Genomic DNA, 17,354 nt, shown 5'->3' with positions numbered 1-17,354 from the left:
CTTACTTATCATTGATCTCATCATTGGTGCCCAAATAATAGAGGGTGTCATGTGTGAAGTGAATATTTTATAAGACATGATACTAAAAAAAATTGATAAAATTGAGTTAAGATGGGCTTCAATTTTTATTCCTTTTGATTAAAACATCAATTCAAAAGAGAATGTGTCGATTAAAGTCTAGAGAATTTTATTCATTAATGAGGACTCTCAATCAATGAATCAAAGTCTCATCATCGGCATAATGGACTGTTATTCCTTGCCATATTGATTCAATTTAAATTATTAATTCATTTATAACTTACTGATTTATATAAGGTTGTTTTTGAAACAACTTGCATAAAATACCGTTCTAACCTACACAGCTATATATTTCATCCTGTTAACGTAAAAGGATTCTAACCAGCTTCTTAATAAGCATTTTGTGTTCCACTAAATCTATTCATACATTTGATTTAAAATATTTTATATTGTATTTGAGGTTGAAATAAATGTGTATATAAAAATTTTAGTTAACTATAAAAAGATGAATGAAATAATGAAGGGATACTTTAGATTAACAAATTCAAAGAAGGGCTCCCTTTCATTAGAGTGCGAAAATAGAATACTAGGGACTACTCAAGGAAGTACTCTCCCTTGTACATATGAAAAAAAGTTTAAAATAAGAAAGGATTTTAAGGATTCTAAGGAGGACTCTCATTCGAATCTTAAAGTATAAAAGGTATGTAAAATTTTAGGGTTCAAAGAAGAATTCTCCCATGAACCTAAAATATAGGGATGTTGTATTCAAAAAATGGTATAGGTCTAAGGAAAGACTTTCCCCTTTTACCTAAGGATATGCTAAGATTGTACTATTTTAAAAGATATAATTGGAAGAAGGACTCTCCCTTGATAGAAGAATATTACATTTAAAAACATACTTGCCAAAGGTTCAAGGAAAGACTTTCCCTCGAACCTAAGGATGTGAAAAGGTTGCATATTTTGTAAATAAATATTTAGGAAAAGTTCAAGGAAAGGATTCTCTCTCGAACCCTAAATCATAAAAAAAAAAATTGTATTTTAAAATAGCATTTTATCGTAAGGCCATTTTAAGAAATGGGGAAATGAGCATGCCGACCTTTGGGAATGATAACATGATCATATATCAAGAATCACTAAAGCAAGCTAAAATATCGAATTAATAATCCCATCAAGTGACATTAATTTTCATAAAACTCTATAGACCATGTCTTGCCATCAATATCGCCTTCGACCTCTTTCAAAAGAAAGATAACAAGTTATTTGCAATATAAGACCAAAAATAATATCTCGGAATAAAAGGTGTTTCATTCGCCAATGAAATATTTATGGAATAACAATATTTCAACAAAAATGTAATATTAATAGAGTAAAAAAAATGTTTCAACAAAGAAAATAATATTTGAGAAATAAAAGAAAAAAAGATTTCTACCATTGTCCATCCTAATCTATTACACCTAAAAGTTTGGCAAGATAAAATGCTAGAGAAAATGCATCATGAAGATAATCGATGGAAATACAGAAAGAGAGAGAGAGAGAGAGAGCAGATTGTAGTCTACATATGGCCCAAGGTGCTTACACATGACCAACCTATACATATATTTTATAAGGAGAGCATGGTAAATAACATCAAAGAAATTTTTACCTTAAATGATGGGATAATGGACTCTTTTTGACGTCTTATGCTTACAAAGAGATGGAGCTACAGGAGAAGGCCCTATCAAATTAGACTTTTTGAAGTGACAAGCTAGAGTACGATCCTTCTGAAGAAGGTTGGGATTTTTGGATAAGAAACGTGAGAGTTCTAAGAACCATTGTTTTGACAGTGAGGAGATTCTTTAGAAAACTGACATTTCTAAAGACCCTTTCTTTATTCTCTTCTCTTTTATTTTTTGAAACTTCCCCAAAGACCCCTTTAACAGTAAAACTTCAGATATTTATAGGGAGTGAAAGCTCTAAAATGGAGGGTCAAGATCCAAAATGAAAAAAAGAAAGGTTGAGATTTAAAAGGACAAAATCCGAGAGTCAGGAATTAAAGAGATCAGTGATTTAGGGTGTGGATTAAATTAGGACTCCTTTGTTTTTCTTTCTCTGATCCGAAGGTTGGGAATTGTGCCTTATAAACTAGATCAAGGGTTAAGGTTAAAAGGCATCAAATTTGTCTTTATTACTTTTTAATCCAAGGGTTCAGAATTTATCCTTACAAAGGATCAATGGAAAAGATTAAAGCGTACTAGAGTGCTTTAACTAACTCAAATCTGATGGTGAAAACTTAATCTATGAAACCAAGGGCTAAGATTTAAAAGGTATACTAAAAAAGGTTATCCGATGGTGAAGTAATGCTCTGACTGTTAGATCCGATCAATGAGGAAGTTCTTTTAAAGTTATGCCCTACCATAGGGGATGGGGTGAAGTCCTAGTGCGATTTCTCTCTGATCTGATCCTTTATTTGATCTCCTATCCTATCTTCATATTTTATTTTTTATCCTCTCGTCTAATCTCTTTATCCGATCTCCTGTCCGATCTCCAAATCTTTTTTCTTTGTCATCTTTTGTCTGATCTCTTTATCCGATCTCTTGTCCCATCTCCATATCTTATTTCTTTGTCATCTCTTGTCTGATCTCTCTATCCGATCTCCTGTGGTTGGCTAGAATGTGCTGGAACCCGTCCAGGAGCTAAGCCTTTCTAATAATTGAGATCGACTATAAAAGCCAGCTCCGAAATAAATTGGGTGATCTCAAGCTTGATCGGTTTTATTTTTAGTTAACTGTATCGTTCGAGTCTCAAATGTCTAAAGCTCTTTCAATAAATACCAATGGCAGGTTTTGAGAATTGGAAAAACATTAATTGGTTCCCTATCCGAGACGTCGCCTCTAACTTCTCAACCATGAATGCAGTAGGTTGTATGTATATGCGACCTAACCCCATCATTTTACACTTTCCTTTTTTCTCTCCTTTGAATCTCTTGGGCCAATTTCTCTCTATTACAAGCTTCTCTGATGACGCAATTCCATCTTAGCTAAAGGTATTAATCTCTCTTTCATTTTTCGTTTATTTCTTTTTTCTTGCTTTGGTGGAAATGAGTGGCTTTAATAGTCAGAGGACGGCAAGCCCACCGTCAGTTAATGTTTCATGGACTTCTGAGGAGCTTGAGGAGGTAGGAACTAGTGGGCGAAATGAAGTTGAGATGCCAAAAGAATCGATCTCAACCACATCCATTGGTCTGAGCAAAAAATAGGCTTCGAACCCCATGAAGGAATCTCTCCCGATAGATGAATATTACTTCATGTTTTGTTTTATATGTAACAATAAAATTAAGTCTAACTAGCATGCCAACATCCACTCCTTTTGACTTGGCATATTCACAATAACCCTTGTACTTGTACAACACATAAACTCAAAACTATCATACTACTATCAATTTCAACATATTGCAGTAGTTACAAAAAATAAGAAACAAAAAGTGCAAATTTTTAGCCGCGGATAAAATAATGGCCCCATCTATGATTTTTCAAGTCAATTTTATTTTATATTTAATTAGAATTATATATTTTATAAAATATTAAATATTTTTATAAATTATAATTATTTAAATATAAAACACTAAAAATAATTAATTAGATAATAATATATTTTTTCAAAGAGTAGAAAATATTTAATAAAAATTACTATGTTCCATTCAATTTATAAATTTTTTTTATATCATAGTCTTAAAGGGTAACTCTCATTCTTAATTGGGATATTTTGATGCCTTGTTAGGCTTATATATATAGATTTTTTTTTTTTCATTTTAGGATTGCATAGCTTAACCTTCAAAATTAGTTAACTTATTAATTCGCTTTGTTTTTACTTTTAAGTTATCTAGTGATATAAAATCTTTCTATTGTTATTGACAGTAATTCTAATAGCTTATCCTCTAATTTTGGTGGCTAAATTTCTTTATATATATATATATATATATATATATTCATGAAGTGAAAGATAAATTCCTTTCATGCAGTTAAATTTTAATCTCACCCATTAAAAAATGTCCGTGTATAAAATGGTTAATTGTTACCATTCAAGGTCATTAATAAATAAAAATTGCAAAAGTTTATTTTATAACAGTAATATTTTACCTTTTAAAAAAATAAAATATTTTAAAAGAAGCAAAATGACATTTGTATTACTTTATATATATCTAAGCTGAAGTTGAATTGGTACATGCCATGGTTTGGCATAAAGAAACAATCGAAAATGTAAATTACAAGTTGCTAAGCAAAAAACAAAAGGCCTTAATTTGCATATTAAAAAAAATAAAGAATAAATTTTTATCTAATAGGAAAGGGTATTTTTAAACTTCTAATAATTATTTATCCTTTTTTTAGCTCTTTTTAAACATAAAGAACATACATTAACTCTTCTTAACTTTCTATTAATCCACCCCTTTCCAAACATGAAATTTTTTTTATTGTAACCCTCCTTATCCTTCTCCTTCCTTACCCTCCCTTACCCTTCCATTAATTATCCTTTCCTTACCTTATCCAAACAGAGTCTTAATGGTAAAGGAAGACCAATCAAGCTATTCCCTAATTAGTTTTCTTAATTAATTAATGCTGCATACTACACACGCGTACATAACTATTATTTCTCTGGTTTCTCCTTTATAGAATTGTCTACCAATACAACTGCATGCTTTGGCAAAGTATTCCTTTTCTCCTCTTCCTTTCCCCATAGAATTGCATATAACCCAGCAATTATCAGTATAGCTCCTACCACACTGAAATGTTCAGAAGCAGAACACCGTAAGAGAATATATATTTGGGGTCCAATATAATAAACCTAAGTCCCTAATTCATATTCTTCTGTTTTAGTTTGATAACACAAATTAAACAAATGAAGAGGCTTACGTACCTTCCCAAGTACAAGGCTTCTCCTAGAATAAGCACTCCCATAACAGCCACCAGCATCGTTGCCAGAGGTCTAAATGCTGTCACGAATACTGGACCTTTTTTTCTTATCACCATCATTTGAATATACACTGTAATTCCAAATATCATTATCCCCTGCAATTTTCATCTTTTCCATTATTTATAAGACTATCAATTTGGTATTGAAATTCTCTTAATTTCAATTAGAGTAACAAATTTTATCCCACTTGAATCTGCTCAACAAAAGTGATTTTTAACTCATTTTAATACGCAAAAAATTTGAAATGACTAAAGCTCCGTTTGTTTCTGGAAAATATTTTTCTGCAAGATATTTTTTACATTTTTTAGTGCTTGGAGTACTTAGAACAATGGATCGACATAAAATATATTTGTAGTCAAAAGAAAACTAAGTAATTTAAGGAAAATAATTTTCTCTTTTCAAAAAAGAGAAAGTTATTTTTTATTTTTTAAACTTTGATAATCTTATTAAAATGTGAAAATATTCATACATATATAACAAAAATACATACTATTAGTTTAACATTACAACCAACAATGAAAAATATTTTTTTTAGAAAACATTTTTCATAGAAAATATTTTCCATATACAAGTTATTTTATGCAAAAACAACCAAAGCCTAAAAAATTAAAAATTTAATTAAGGATCAACTCAATCATAATTATCTCACCAAAGGGTATATTTGAATTGACTTATTCAATTAAATTTTGGATTGTAAATTAAAAGAATAAAATGTTTTTTTTCAAATTTACTTAAAAACAATATTAATCTATAAAATTAAACTTGACCTTTTTTTTCCACCTCTAAAATTTAATACAATAAAATAAAAGGAACTTACACTATAAAGAATGGCAACAAGAGCTATATTCCATGACAATCTCCATGATGAAGCTCTATGGTCTATAATGGCTGCCACAACAGTTGTAATTGCAGTTCCTACTAAGCAACTTAATGATGTAAGTGATATTGGTGCTGGATACTTATTCAGTGTTTTTGCCTGCATTGATTATATTATTTTTATTTATGAATTGACATATTTCAATATACGGTTGAACAACTAGCATTATCATTTATAATATATTAATAATTACCTGTAAGATGTACAATAATGCTGTTGAAAGGCAATGAATGAGAAGCATGAAGGAACCCTTTATCCAATCTTGTTTTATGAATACATTGGATTGGGAGCGAAGTTTTTTAGTGTGTGGAAGATGTAGTGAAAGCACAGTGATGCCTTTATAAAGGATCATAAGTGTTGCACCAGCAAATGAAACCACTGTTCCTCCAATCTTTGCTTGGCCACTACATTTCTTTATCTCTAATTTCTCCATCCTGAAAATGTTTCACCCTACAAAACGTTGAATAATAATCTCCAAACTAAGACAGAAAAACCACATCTATGACTTAAAAAAAATTGATTACTGTTTTTCCTTGGTTCTATGGTACTTGTTTTGGGATGGTTCCTATTGCTCTGTTCATGGCTTTTTTGTGTTTTGTTCTTGGGTTTAGTCATTGGGCTCCAGCTTGTAGACATTTTGACTTGTTGGGTCTCTCTTTTTAAGCCCTTCTTTTTTCGTTGTTCCCACTGATAGGGGATTCCCATTCTTCCAACAATTAGTAATTTAATTTGAAAAATGACCTATCATACTCATTTAATAGACAATTTTGTTTGTTTGACATTCAATCCTAAGTTGTTTGAATATTTAATGAGATTAGGCTGATTTTTTACCTCATTAATATTTATATCCTTTTCAGGGGTTAAATGTTAACTTTGGAATGATTAAATTAATAATTATCCTATTTTATTCTATCTCTAATTTTTTTCACTAGATGTATTTGGTAAAAAGTTAAAAAATCAAAGTATTTTAATAAGTTTTAACCTTTAAAGAATATAATTATTAATCTAAAAACTCAATTCAACTCAACTAATCATTTATTCTAAAAATTTATTGGAGTCGACTATGTGAATTCTCTTTCTCCACTCTAAAAGATTTTGGGTTAATTACTCGAAAACGTGTAATACTTATAGGTCATGTTGTACTACTCTCCTCCAAGTCAGTTTAAGTTTACCCCTTCTTCTCTTTCTATCCTCTAATCCAATGTACTCTATTTGTCTAACTGAAGCCTTCGTATGTCTACGCTTCATATGACTAAACCACCTCAATCTTCCTTCTCTCAATTTATCCTCAATTGGCATCACTCCTACCTTTTCTCTAATACTCTCATTACAGACTTTATCTAGTCTAGTATGACCACTCATCTAGCTTAATATTTTCATCTCCGCAACTCTCTGCTTAGACACATACGGCTCCTTCATTGCCTAATACTCACTACCATATAACATGGCTGGTCGTATGACTATACGGTAAAATTTTCCTTTCAACATATTATGAATCTTACGATCACATAAAACTCTTGTGATACATATCCACTTCAATCATCCCACTTTAATTCTATGGCTAACATCCTCCTCACATCCTCCATATACTTGAAGGATTGAGCCAAGATATTTAAAGTGATTATTTTGGGGCAATACCACTCCATCCAAACTAACTCCTTCCCTATCACTAGTTTGGTCTTCACTGAACTTGCAATGCATGTATTCTATCTTCGTTCTACTTAACTTAAAGCGTTTTGACTCTGGTGTACTTCTCCAAAGCTCTAGTTTTCTATTGACTCTTTCTCATGTATCATCTATCAGAACTATATCATCCGCAAACATCATGCACTAAGGGATACTCTCTTGTATATGTTTCATCAATTCATCTAGAACTAATGTAAAAAGGTAAGGGCTCACAGCTGAACCTTGGTGTAATCCAACTGAGATAGGAAAATCTCTTGTGTCCCCTCTCACTGTGCGCACAATAGTAGTTGCTCCTTCATACATGTCTTTTAACACTTGTATGTACCTAATAGGTACCATCTTTTTTCCTAACACTCTTCATAAGACATATCTTGGAATATTATCATAAGCCTTCTCTAAAGCGATAAAAACCATATGTAGATCTTTTTTCACATCTCCATATTTCTCCATCAAGTTTTTAATGAGAAAAATCGCTTCTATAATTGAATGACTGGGCATGAAGCCAAATTGATTAGGAGAGATAAAAGTGTCATAACGTAGTCGATGTTCTACAACTTTCTCCCACAACTTTATAGTATGGCTCATGAGTTTAATTCCCTTATAGTTTGAGTAACTCTGTATGTCTCCCTTACTTTTAAAAATAGGAACAAAAAAATTCATCATCCGTTCATCAGGCATTTTCTTTGAGTTTAAAATCTTATTAAACAATTTAGTTAACTATGCCACTCCCACATCTTCCAAATACTTTCACACTTCAATTGGTATTCCATTGGCTCCGCAGGCTTTACTCACTCTTATTCTCATTCTCATAAGTGTTTCCTTTACTTCTGAAGATCTAATCCTTCTAGTGCAATTCACATTCTTTTCTATTACTCTATAGTCTATATTCACACTATTACCACTTTGATTATTATTAAAGAGATCATCAAAATAATTTTTTTTATCTTTCTTTAATATCCTCATCTTTCACCAACACTTTCTTTAATCTAATTCTTCCAAAATTAACATTTAACAAAGTGTAAAGTTAATTTAGTCTCTTTAAATATTCAAACAATTTTAATAAGAGATTAAAAGCTGTAAAAATAATAATTACCCTTTATTAATATAATATCTAGCATTGATTGTATTCGCCTACTTGACTAGTACCTGCATAAAATGGCCAAAACAAAAGTAGTAGCCGGAGCCAAGTTGCCCATAGCAGACGCAAAATTTGAAGATGTGTATTCCATTCCGGCATAATAAGTTGTCCTTAACAATGCTCTGAAAATTAAATATCATAAAATAAAATTAGAAATATTTTTCATATATAATTAATTTTCATCATAAACAATTTTGAAGTGGAGTTAATTCGTCATGCTAAACAAATTTTGCAATGGATTTCACCAATGGATAAATTTTATATTCTTTAAATAAGGTGGACTGTTTAATCTTGTGAATAAAGAAAATTCTACTGGAAGCATTTTACCCTCATAATGGACATCTCTAGCACGAGTAGGATTAGACTTAACCTAACGGGTTAGGAATACCTATGATCTACATGACTTAAATTTATTTGATTCGAAATGAGATAAAAATATATTTTCATTCGCACGTAATTTAAATTTAAATGGTCATAAAATTAGAGTTCAATTCAATAAGACTCTGATTTTTTTTTTTTTAATTTATACAATCAATCCAAATTTTTATTCAAAAATTAAATAATAAAAATTAATTTTAAAAAAAAAATATTTTGATTTAAATCGAACAGTAACCCGTAAATTAACTTGAAACCTTATAACTGAATCAATATATATGCAGCTCCAAATTGCAACTTGAAATAATTTGAACCCATTTCACTGTAAGAATTTTATGGATTACTAACGAATTTTTCCATGGTTAATCATAGAAAAGTCGTTGATAATAGGAATTACCAACGTATTAGCAACAAACGAGGTCAATTATAATTTGGGAGAAAAACAAAAAAAAAATATAAAGAAAATTTGAATAAAATAATAAATTACTAATAAAGAAATTACTATTTAAAGGCACTATGCTCATATTGTTAAAAATAATTTACGAATAGAAAATGTAAATAATAATTTACCATATAAATATATTATAATAAAATTACTAAAAAAATAATTTCTTAGAAACTTATAGAAAAATAATACAATTTTAGAAAATCACAAAGAAAAAGAGAACGAGAAAAAGATGTGAAAAAAAAATTGAAAATAAGAAAAAGTTGAAGAAAAGGAGGATAATGAGAGAATAAATAATGAAACTAAAGAAAAAATGAGAAAAAAAGGATGATGAAGATGAGAAAAAGGAATTGAGAGAAAAATAAAACTAAAAAAGGAAAAAAAATGAATGTAAGAAAAGAAAAGAGAAGAAAATGAAGAAGATATAAAAAGATGACCAAGATAAGAAAAAAGATTAGAAAGAATAAAAGAATGGGAGAAAGAAAAGAGAAGAAAGAGTGAAATGGAATAAAATAGAATGATTGAAGTGGGAGAAAAAGTGAATTTATATATGTAGCATAATTTTCAATAGAAATAGATTATAAAACTCGAACATAAATTTATTAAGTAAATAATATATCTCTAATCATTGAACTAACTTAGATTAGGCCTAATTATTCTACTTGAAATGGATGGGATGGGCTTAAGGAAGGAGGAAGGAAGTATAGACGGCTATTTTGGATTCGACTTCTAATTTGCATAAAATATAAATTTTTATGAATTTAAATGATCAATAAAAATGAGAGGTTAAATTAAAATCAATCTGCAAACTTAATTAAAAAATAACTCTTTGATTGAATTAATCAACTTAATATTAACTTAAATTAATAAAAATTAATATTTCAATTCAGAGTAATCCATAATCTATAAATTAATAGACTCAAATTTATTTTAATTTCTATAATGACTCAATGGAGATGATTCAACCTAACCTACTATAAAAAAAAAATTAAATAAATATCAACTTTAAATACCTTAAACTTGAATAACTTTAACTCTAATATCTAGATATATTTATCTTTAGTAAAATAGTCGATAACTATTAGAACAATTATTATTGTCGAACTGGTAGAAATATATTTATATATACTCACCCAAAAAGACCCAAGAAGAAGATGTATACACAAACGGGTAAACTGATTTTGCTTTCATTTTTCCTGCACAAAACATCCATCAACTGAAAGACTTTAATGGACAACATCCTGACAATGAAAATAGGGAAAATAATTATATAATAATAGGCAAATTAAATATAAAAAGAGAGGAAAAATTACCTTTCAAAGAGGAGTGCGAGAAGAGCAGTGGTTAAAGTCCCAAAAGCATGTCCATACGCAACAAGAACATAACGACTCATGCCCTTATCAAGAGTGACCTTAGAAATTATGTTGAAAGCTGAATAACAGAAATTGCTGAATATACACAAGAAGTAGGGTTTTGAATTTTCTAATATCAATATAATATTTTTTTCTCTTTTTACTCTCAAATTCCCCTCTTCACCCTGAAAATTATCTCCTTCCATTTCCATGCACGCCCACAACTTTAATCCTTCATCATCAGAACCTATATATAGAGGTGGCAATTCATGTTTGAGTTTTCTCCAGTCTTCTTTTTTTCTTTTTCTTTTTTATATGTAATTTTATTCATGTTGAGTTAGATTCGGCTGAATAGTTTTTCGAATGACTTTAACTTTTTAGAAAAATTTATTGAAAAATAAATTTAATTTATTTAATTTTTAAATTAAAATTAAGTTGATTAAATTATTTTAAATGTATCAATTTTAAATTAATTTATAAGAATCGATGAGCTAACATTTAATTTTATAAATTATTTTAAACTTTTTAAAAATAAATTAAATTATAAATCAAATTAAAGAATAGTAAAAAAAATTAAAAGAGTGGAGATTCACCTGTAAGATAAATAATATTATTTAGCCATTGAAGTCTGACTAGGACAAACCAGGAGTGAAAATCAAAATATTCCTCCACTTCTTCTGTATGCTTTTCAAAAGTAAGCACAAATGCTTTGTGATTATGATGTGTGCTTATGGGGAATATTGTCTTAGCATCTTTTTAATTAATGGAGAATCCTATTTGTTTATTGCGTTTGATGTGTTGTTGGCTAAGATATTAAAACATCTTTCGTTTTTAGATTTGATTTCTATAATTTAAAATATAAAATATATAATAAAATTTAAATTTTATTTATTTATATCTTAAATTTATAATAAATTAAATTTAAATAAAAATTTTCAAAATATCAATTAGTTAGAATGTTTTATTTATGATATAATAATTTTATTTTATTTATTTTTGATAATAATTGATTGATTTTTTAAAAAATCATTTAGTTTCTAAATATATTATTATTTTAATTAATTTGACATATAAAATATATATGAGTGAAATAATATGAATTACGTATATTGGCTAACTATGATTAAAGAGAAAATATAGATATAATTTAATTAATTAGCCAACAAAGAGGAATCTGGTGAGTGCGGCTGATTCACTGCAATGAGATATTTTTGCCCACTCAAACGACTAGGATTATTAATAATGATTTTAAGGCTCCATTTATTTCACAGAAAATAATTTGTATATGAAAAAAAATTTTTCCAAAAAATAATTTTTAATATTAAAATATTTTCATTTTTTGATTGTAATGTTAAATTAATCATATGCATTTATTTCATGTACCAAGCATTGATCATAGGAGTTATGAATGCTCTCTATGAGAAATTCATTAGAAACTACACACTCTACAATGGATAGGTGTAACAAGAATACTTTGAGATGAAATGCTGCTCTTTGAAAAAGAAAGATATTGAGTTTCATTATTAAAAGATGTCTCAGAGATACTATCTGTTGAACAAATACAATGATGTCAACTTGAGACACATTTAAATTGCTTCTTTGTTACAACCTCAATTATAGCGAGTAATTTTGGCAACTTGTAAAGACATGACCCAGATAACTCTAGGAGAAACTCATCAAATGACGTTAGCCACTCTTGGAAAAACATGTGATCAGCAGCGCTTTCGAATCTTTGAACCTATTCTTCATAGTGCCTTGATTTACATTGATGATATTATGCTATTTTCAAAAAATAGTTCAGCCGATAAACAACTTTTGGCTCAATTTCACTATTTGGTCCAACAATATGGGATTATACTATTTGAAAAAAAGAGCTACCTGGCCTAATATTGAATTTCTTAGAATGAAATTTGAAAATGGGATGTACCAGCCTTGGACTCAAATTATTATTGTAATAGTCTGAGTCATCAGAATCGATATTCTTGCTATAAAAATCTTTTTTACACAAGCTTCCAGGTTCATCAAAGAGCTTGGTATCAGTGTCCATATCTGTTAGATTCTGTGAATCTTGTCAAATCTCTAAACTGTAGTTTGGTACTGCTTCAGGTTTTAAAAACGAAAAATTACATCATATTTTAAAAAATGAAAGTCATTGTTCTTAAAAATGAATTAGTTTTTCCTTTGATCAGGAAAAATTTCCATTAACTAATTTTCTTGAGTGTCTTAAACACTAAAAGATACAGAAAAATATTTTCTATAAAACAAATGGAGTCTAAATGTAGAATGAAAATATATGCATTTATGGTTATTTTTTTTATTAATAAAAAAGAAAAGAAAGAACTGTCATTTAAAAATGATTATTGAATTATAATTTTAATATTTAAAATAAAATTATAAAACTTTGAGGTGGTCTAATATTCTCTGAGATTCATGTTTAAAATTAAATAAAATACAGTAATTTGTTAAATTTTCACATTGTTCTGTTTAAAATGCTCTACTTAATTATTGAAAATATATTTTATAAGAAGTATACTTACAAGGAATTTACTTCCTTATAAATATGATATAAATGTATTTAATATATAAATGAATTTTTTTAAAAAATAATAATGTCCACAATATAATTTAAAATGTAATAAATTAAAAAATAAAATGGTAAATTATATTACACTTAATTAAGAAATTACAACTTACCAAGTACCACCTAGGTAAGTTATTTCATTTGTACAAAAAAATACAAAATGGCCTACGTCTTAATAAATTAATTTGATAATATAAACTAAACAAGACATTTTTTTTTAACATTTCTCAAAAAAAATCTAACATATTATATCTTTGCTTAAATAAAATTAAGTACTAATACAAAAACTAATATAAAGAATTTAGAAAATTTGATAGCCTCCAAAAGTTATATGAGCTCCGTTAGATAACTTTCAAATTTAAATCCCTAGTTGAATGAAAGATCTGTATTTCTAGAATACTCTTCCTATAAAAACAAAATACCCTAATAACAACATATATAATAACTCCATTAAAAGAGAGAAAATACAATAAAAACTCAAGATCTACCTACGATGATATATCTAAGGATTTATTCACTCAAAATTTATTAATAATGATATATCTAAGACAATATATCCAAAATTTATTCTAAATAGATACATATCTGAAAATTATTAAAAAAAACTAATAGAAAATAAAGGATAAGAGTTGCAACCAATAAAAACACTCATCGGTGGCCACGCAAATAAAAGATCAATGAAAAGGAGACAACAAAAAAGAAAAGATAAGAAAAATAGTGAAGAAACAGAAGTTTATAAAGAAAAGATAAAACTCCTCTATTTAGAAATTTTTTTACAAAGGTCATTGAAAATTTTTAAAAATATATATTTGATACATGCATTTTGCATAGCCATTTATGTTAGATTTCATGGCCATTTCATTTATTTGTTAGTCACTTTTAGCTAATTTTATTAGTTATTTAGATAATTTTTCATAATTGTCAATTTTTTGGTTAATTTGTAATTTGTTTTGTTTTGTAGGTGAAAATGGTGTTTTTGAGGGACTAATAAGTAATTGCGCCAGTGAGTAGTGATTATCAGAGCCAAAATTATCAAAATAAAGCTTAAAAGTTGAAGAATGTAAAGTGGCCAAAATGTGCATAACCTACTGCATAAGTTGTGCAGTTTTGCACAGGGAGAAGAAATAATTTTCCAAACCTGCCGAAATCTGCATAAGTTACCGCATAACTTATGTAGATTCATGCCCTGCTTATGCAACTTCCCGGAAAACTGCATAACTTATGCAGTCTCGCACCTTGCTTATGCAGCTTCACGGAAGAGCACCCAAACTTGCCAAAATCTGCACAACCAGCTGCATAACTTATGCAGTCTCACGCCTCATTTATGCAACATCACAGGAAGCACCTGGCATTACCAAATCTGCTCAGAATCTGCATAGGAAGCTTGCACAACTTGTGCAAGTCTTCATAATGAGCTGGCAGAAGAATTTTTACACATGAATCCCTTCCTCAAACACACTATTTTTAGGGTTATTTGTCAGAAAGTATAAATAGTGCCCTTACCTCATTTTTGGCAAGAAGAAGAAAGAGAGGAAGACAGAAAAAGGAGGCAGAAAAATAGAGGAGCAGTCGACTTCCATTCTAGGGGAGCAGAATCTAGCTTCTTCTTCTCTTCTTCACCATTTTCTACATTTCTCCTATCGGGTTTCTTTAGTTTTAGTTTATTTTCATGGTTTATTTCCTCTTTTACTTAGAATTTCTTGTGTTAAACATGAATTGTGAGTAGTTTTCTTTGATTTTAGAGTAAGGGATGTAAAATTTTAGTTATTTTTGTGGATTTGAATTGGGTTAGTCCCAATTTAATGAAATTTATGATGTTTAATCCATTTCTTGTGTGCTTATTCACTTGCTTAATGAAGGGCCCATTAAGTTTTGTTCTTAATCCTTGGTTGAAGCACCAAAAGGAGAAAACCAAGTGATAGTTAATCAAGAAATTGGACTTAATTAACTTAGATCTAGAAATAGACTAAGAGTTAAAAGGGTTTTAATAGATTGATTAAAGAACTTAATGGATCTTGGTTAATTTTAATTCCACGAAAGTAGTATTAAGTTAATTAAGGCACTCTTTGTCTCACTTGAAAGAGTTTTCAAAGGATTTTAGAATTAATCTCCTTTAAACCCATAAATTTCATGGATTGAGCTAGCTAGGGAAAATCCCAAAATGACTTAAATATGAACCCTTAACTCTAGAATAGTCTTTTATCAATTATTGTTTGGAATTTTACTTTTGAGTGTTTAGTTTAATCTCATTTTATTAATTTTCATTATTAATATTATCAATTTCTTTATTTTGCGAATTATTAAATTAGTCATTGTTTGAATTTAGTTTTGCATTTTCATATCTTATGCTTCAAATTCCTAAATTTCTTTTATTAATTTGATTAAAATACAATTTTAACATATTTTATTTTACATAAAAAATTCAATTGAAAACACAACTCTCCGTGGGAACGATATCTTTTTCTATACTACTTGAATGACTCGTGCACTTGTGGTTGGGACACATCAAGTTTTTGGCATCGTTGCTGGGGAGTTGTTTGTTTAAGATTGATTTCTTGATTATTTTATTTTTTTATAGTTTTTTTTTTTACTTTTGTTATCTTTTCAATTTTTTTTTTTGGTGTTTGTTTGTTCTTTATAGGTACTCTTAATCTTTTATAAGAAGAGCTAGAAGCACAAGTGACACATCCTTATTGTTTAATCCTGAAATTGAGAAATTTTGTAGAGCCAACAAGAAAGAAACCAGAAAAAGGAAAGAATCCTTTAGAGCAACTGAAATTGAAGCAGAAATGGCTGATGAAAGAATTAGAATTAGTGGTGGTAATGCTGGAAATGATCGAAATAATGAAAATGCAGCCTAAGGTGAAGTGGTTGTAAATGCTAATGTGCCTAGGGGAAGTATGATGGATCATGCATTTCCTCGTTTTGATGGCTTGAGAGAGAGTATAGCAAGGCCAAGAATTGATGCAAATAGCTACAAGATGGATTTTGGGGTTCTTCAAATGATTCAAAATTTTCAATTCGGGGGACTACAAGATGGATTTTGGGGTTCTTCAAATGATTCAAAATTTCCAATTCGGGGGACATCCTTCTGAAAATCCACACACACATCTAAAGAAGTTTGCTATGATTTGTGATATGCAAAAACAACCTGGAGTATCTGATGATGCAGCAAGATTGAATCTATTCTCATTCTCTTTGAAGGATAGAGCATTGGATTGGCTTGATTCTTTACCTCACAACTCTATTACAAATTGGAAGTAACTTACTGATGCATTTCTTGCCCAATACTTTCCACCTGGAAAAACTCAAGAGTTGAGGAATCAAATGATTGCTTTTAGACTAAGAGAAGATGAGACTCTTTATGAGTCATGGATGAGATGGAAGGAGTTAGAGAGACAATGTTCACATCATGCCATTCCTAAATGGATGATAAATCAGAATTTTTACACAAATGTTACTCCTGCTATCAGAGGAATCATTGATGCTCAAATTGGAGGGGAATTCATCATTAAGCATGAAGATGAAGCTTATGAGTTGTTAGAGAAAATAGCAAAGAATAGTCATTTATGGAGTAGTCCAAGAGGGTCAACTCCAACTCAAAAAAGGCAAGTTGCTGGAATGTATGAGCTTGATCCATTCAACATGATCAATGCCAAATTTGATGCACTCACTAATGTCCTTGCTAAGAAAATGGAGGATTTAAGTATGCTAGTTAGTTCATCATCATGCTCTGGAAGTTCTCAACAAGTTGCTTATGCAGAAGGAACAATGAGCTGTGGAGTAGATTATCCTTCATATGCTTGGAGGAATCATCCCAATTTTTCATGGGGGAATCAGAAAAATCAAGCTTCAACTTAGAACTTTCCACCACAACAATAAGGGCATAAATACCAACAACCTAGGCAACCACCACCTATTTTTCAACAAAGGAA

The 17,354-nt window shown here is 29.3% G+C and overlaps 1 protein-coding gene and 1 non-coding gene across 2 annotated transcripts in view; both read right to left on the bottom strand.

Annotated features, from left to right (window-relative positions):
* Positions 1 to 4,469: 4,469 nt before the first annotated feature.
* Positions 4,470 to 17,354, bottom strand: part of LOC110647206 (WAT1-related protein At5g07050) — a 60,890-nt gene continuing 48,005 nt past the window's right edge. Inside the window, exons 3-7 of the mRNA XM_058151373.1 lie at positions 8,675 to 8,788; positions 6,036 to 6,276; positions 5,783 to 5,941; positions 4,909 to 5,060; positions 4,470 to 4,774 (exon numbers count right to left, since the gene is read on the bottom strand). Of these exons, the coding sequence (XP_058007356.1) occupies positions 4,639 to 4,774; positions 4,909 to 5,060; positions 5,783 to 5,941; positions 6,036 to 6,276; positions 8,675 to 8,788 (802 nt within the window). The 3' untranslated portion in view covers positions 4,470 to 4,638. The remainder of the gene's footprint in view (positions 4,775 to 4,908; positions 5,061 to 5,782; positions 5,942 to 6,035; positions 6,277 to 8,674; positions 8,789 to 17,354) is intronic.
* Positions 16,731 to 16,838, bottom strand: LOC131182752 (small nucleolar RNA R71). The gene has a single exon (XR_009151012.1). It is a non-coding gene; the product is annotated as a small nucleolar RNA R71 (small nucleolar RNA).

The sequence above is a fragment of the Hevea brasiliensis genome, chromosome 8, assembly GCF_030052815.1.
Source record: "Hevea brasiliensis isolate MT/VB/25A 57/8 chromosome 8, ASM3005281v1, whole genome shotgun sequence".
Taxonomy (NCBI): domain Eukaryota; kingdom Viridiplantae; phylum Streptophyta; class Magnoliopsida; order Malpighiales; family Euphorbiaceae; genus Hevea; species Hevea brasiliensis.
The sequence above is the reverse complement of the archived record's forward strand: the minus strand, read 5'-3'. Positions and strand labels throughout refer to the sequence as shown.